The sequence below is a fragment of the Triticum dicoccoides genome, chromosome 5B (genome assembly GCF_002162155.2).
Source record: "Triticum dicoccoides isolate Atlit2015 ecotype Zavitan chromosome 5B, WEW_v2.0, whole genome shotgun sequence".
In the NCBI taxonomy this organism is placed as follows: Eukaryota; Viridiplantae; Streptophyta; class Magnoliopsida; order Poales; family Poaceae; genus Triticum; species Triticum dicoccoides.
Window position 1 is genome coordinate 277768 of NC_041389.1, and position 3807 is coordinate 281574.

At 42.9% G+C, this 3807-nt stretch overlaps 1 protein-coding gene across 1 annotated transcript; it reads left to right on the forward strand.

Annotated features, from left to right (window-relative positions):
• The first annotated feature begins 1782 nt into the window (after window positions 1-1782).
• On the forward strand, window positions 1783-3239 carry LOC119305518. Its single transcript, XM_037582018.1, has 4 exons — window positions 1783-1815; window positions 2046-2213; window positions 2294-2473; window positions 2700-3239. Exons 1-4 carry the CDS (start codon window positions 1783-1785, stop codon window positions 2919-2921), a joined length of 603 nt encoding a protein of 200 aa, XP_037437915.1. The 3' UTR covers window positions 2922-3239.
• Window positions 3240-3807: the final 568 nt, after the last annotated feature.

Consider the following 3807-nt stretch of genomic DNA (forward strand, 5'->3'; position numbering starts at 1 on the left):
GACCCGGGGCGGAAGCCGAGTTGCAGTAAAGACTAGTCAGCGGTTCATTAGGTACACACTTGCGCGCAGATCTGACGGTTGGCGCGCACCGCATCGGATGGTTCGGGCTCGACCGGTCCAACAGTTGGGCCGGTGCGCCGGCGCAGATCGCTGGCCATAAGATAATGGGCCGCCCACCCCACGGCCGCAACTCCCTCCCAGTATCGATCCTTGACCTAGCTGATGGGGCGCCGACGCAGCCCTTGTTCCCTCCTCCTCCAGTGGCGGGGATTGACGGTACTGTGCAAGCGAAAGCGACGACGCACACGCAGCAGAGGAAAGAAATCGACCTCAACCTCAACCTCAACCTCAACCTCGGAGAATGCTTCTTTTACTACGGCGGCGGAGTCAATACCCCGTACAGGTACAGGTGATGTTATCCTTCTCTATCTATATCAAAATGCCAGCAACTTAGGATGATGAGGAAGCAAACCCTAGACCTAGAGCGGCTGTAGATAGATGGATCTGGATTCGATCGATCCCACAGACACCCCTTCCCTCCATCCGCGAGTTAGGTTTGCAGATCCCAACCATTCTTATTACTACGTACATGCATGTTTGCAGATCCCAACCATGGAGAGACGATCTTGGTACTGTTTGAGACGCCCTCTGGCTTTGCAATTTTCTGTTTCAAGGAGGACTACCTTAAAGAACCGGTACTGCTTGCTTATTTCTTATTTCCTCCGTGCTCCGTCCATTACTCATGTTCTCATCTCTTAATTTTTTTATTGATCGGCCTAGCTGATTTTTCTACCTTCTCCAGAATATCTGGGAAATCTTTGGCGAGCATTTTAGGACAAAAGGGGTAAGCCCGTCCTTCTGATTGTTATATTATAGTTTGTTTGTTGCCAATTTAAACAGACTACTCTTCTTTTCTGTGAGGGAAGGCCATCATGGCTAGCTTTATTTAATATCAATTATCAAATAACAACCGTTACATTGTTCACTTGAGGTTAATTGGAGGATAAAGCTATGGGTTTCATCGACCCAAATACAACAAGTTTTTCAAGTATAACAATCCCTATATCTCTTATTAAACGGTGAGCAAATTCAACCTTCCCAATCAAACCTCAAGTTGCTAAAATGCCCGCATGCATATACCGCTGTTGCCTCAGTCCACATTTTTTCTTGTCCCGCGCAATATTGGATAATAACCTCCATAGAATCAAATTGCTCTTCTAGAGCATTAGCACCAATACAAATTAGCCAATTCTAGCCCATGGCACATTGCCAATGATTCTCCGATGGCGCAGATGAAACATGCATTATAAACTTCGATGGTCGATGAAGCAACAAAAAAGCCAAGGCTCATTATACACCGTTTGTTTTTTAATTAACAGATTCAACACACAATGTTGTCCTTAATTCTGTGTGGAAATCATGTAGCATGATGTTACTTGTATGCATTCACCCTCAAAAGCTATTTTCATCAACACTGGAAAAAGAGATTTTAAAAGAATGGACGGGTGTAGGCTGATATGTATGCTATTCACAATTCTGTCGTTAGCTGCTAGCCATGGATGATTGACCTGTAACTTATTCTGAACTGCATTGCAAGAACAAAGATAATATCTTTTACGATTATTATTAGTGTTTCTTATAAGTGTTTCAAAAAACGGTGCTACACAGCGTATTTTAAAAAGCGGTTGTGAACCAGGCTAACAAGAACTGGGCAGAGCAGCAACCCGTCGCTTAGAAGCAGTTTTCCTGCCTAGAGCAGTTTACGGCTTGGACTATGTCAGGATGTGGAGCAAAATGGAGAAGAAGATGTTACATGTTTGTCATCTTCTCTGACCTATTATGCTAAATTTCCTCTTATTTAACATGCCAGTACTTGCTGTGCTTGGCAGTGCCGACTGCTTACCACTTTGTGTCTTTTTGTAACATTGATTGCTATGTACATACTGAATTGCCTTCCTCATGATTGGGAGACATGGTGAGCTTTATATTTTGATTACTTTTCATTCTTGCTTTACCATGCTCGCCCTTGTTCATTTCTTTATCAGATCGTATGGCTGAAAGAGTTTCAAATTTTCAAGGACAAGTCCAGTGCCATTGATAATGGTACTGGTGTCAGTAGGGAGCTTACTGAGATGATATCACGCTGTCACCACCCTTGCCAGAAATTGGCCGTTGGAAAACCTGAATATAAAACAATCATCGAAACAAGCTTGGTCAGTGTAAAGCTCCCTTTGTTTGCTTATATATGATTATGGAAAACTTTGAACATCTAATTTTCAGCCACTTGTTTCAGCCGGGTGTACATTGCCTCTTCGACGAAACTGTGATGGAGGTGATGTGGGGCCTAAAACATCTCATGCATAGTTTAGTTCCCCAGGAAAAACTGACGCTCACAAAGGAGGATCGCTTGCCAATGAGCCAAGGACTAAAAATGTTCCTGTATCATTATGGCTTTGATGTCAAACCGGAGTTGGTTAGTTAACAAGTTCACTTCCTTTATGTCTGAGATGAAATACTTTTATGCTTTATGCATGGCTCCATGTCATTTAGTGCTACACCAATTATCCTATATATTTTTGTGCAGCGTACACTTAGAATCCTTATATTAATTACCCCTGCCAATGCTCTTGGTGCAATATGTAGGACAATCTTTTTTCCTTCTTCGTATAGTGACAACGATGTACTCTTTTTGAGCCCAGGTTAATGAGCAGGTTGTTAATGCGGCATGCCTCTTGCGTGATGCTGGATTGATCATGGAGAGCCACTCTGAACAACTGCGCTGGGCTGCTGGCCAGTTGAAGGAAGTGTCTGGCATTAACCCGGAAGGCTGGTCCGCGATGAAGACGGCGACGGCTCTGACGATCATGTTTGACCCTGTAGAAATAACTGACGATGAGATGGAGGTAATGTTTTGTAAATGATTAACATTTTATTGAATTTTGTCATTCATGCAATTCAATACACCCTTTCTTTCAAATTTTTACTGAACAAGAGTTATCAACCCTGGAGATGACTTGCCATAAATATGAGGATATTATTTACAAGGACTTTAGCCTGAAGATCCACAGTGATCTTGTGGAGATGCGTGAAGTTAAGAAGGATGCCCTGGGAGCACTGGGCTTCTTGCTTGGATCAAGCGCGTGATGAGATAAAGCCGATACTTTTCTAGTTTGTTAACTAGTTAGTATGTGGGTAGAAGTGATCCTGGGTGGTGAGGCTGCCACTGCCCATCCAAGAACGAAGTGTTGGACAATGTGTGTTTGTGTTTTAGTAATATCGACTCTGAGTAATGTGTGTTCGCGTTTTAGTAAATCGACTATGGGTAAATCGACCAGTGTATCAAACATATTTTCACTTTTCTCTACTTTAAAATCTCAAAAATTGCACTATTACAGATGAGAACTATTACAAGATGAACACGTGAATCTACACACTATAACGTGTCATAGATATATGATTTTTCAGAAAAGCTAAAACAATTTATAATTGTGAACGGAGAGACTACTTTAGAATTTGACTCTAGTGATCAATTGGACAATTGCTTAGAGAACCGGGAGTCATTGCCACCCTATTGGAACCGGCGTGGTCCGCAGCCCCCAGAGTACGGAATCGAGTTCCTCAACCCAATGCTTATAGGATTCTCGTAGGGAGCGCACTAGTTTGGGCTTAATACCGCTCATGATCAGACCGTTGGCCCATTCAACTTGGCAGTTTATTTGAGGGTGGTATACAGATGCATAGTCGAGTTTAATGCCCAACTTAGCGCACCAAGTTTTCACCTCATCAGCCGTAAAATTGGAGCCATTA

Coding starts and splice junctions, on each gene's coding strand:
- LOC119305518 (XM_037582018.1), top strand. CDS start 1,783: ATGTGGAGCAAAATGGAGAAGAAGATGTTACAT. Junction 1,816..2,045: donor TGGAGAAGAAGATGTTACAT/GTTTGTCATCTT, acceptor TTTCTTTATCAG/ATCGTATGGCTGAAAGAGTT. Junction 2,474..2,699: donor TTGATGTCAAACCGGAGTTG/GTTAGTTAACAA, acceptor TTTTGAGCCCAG/GTTAATGAGCAGGTTGTTAA.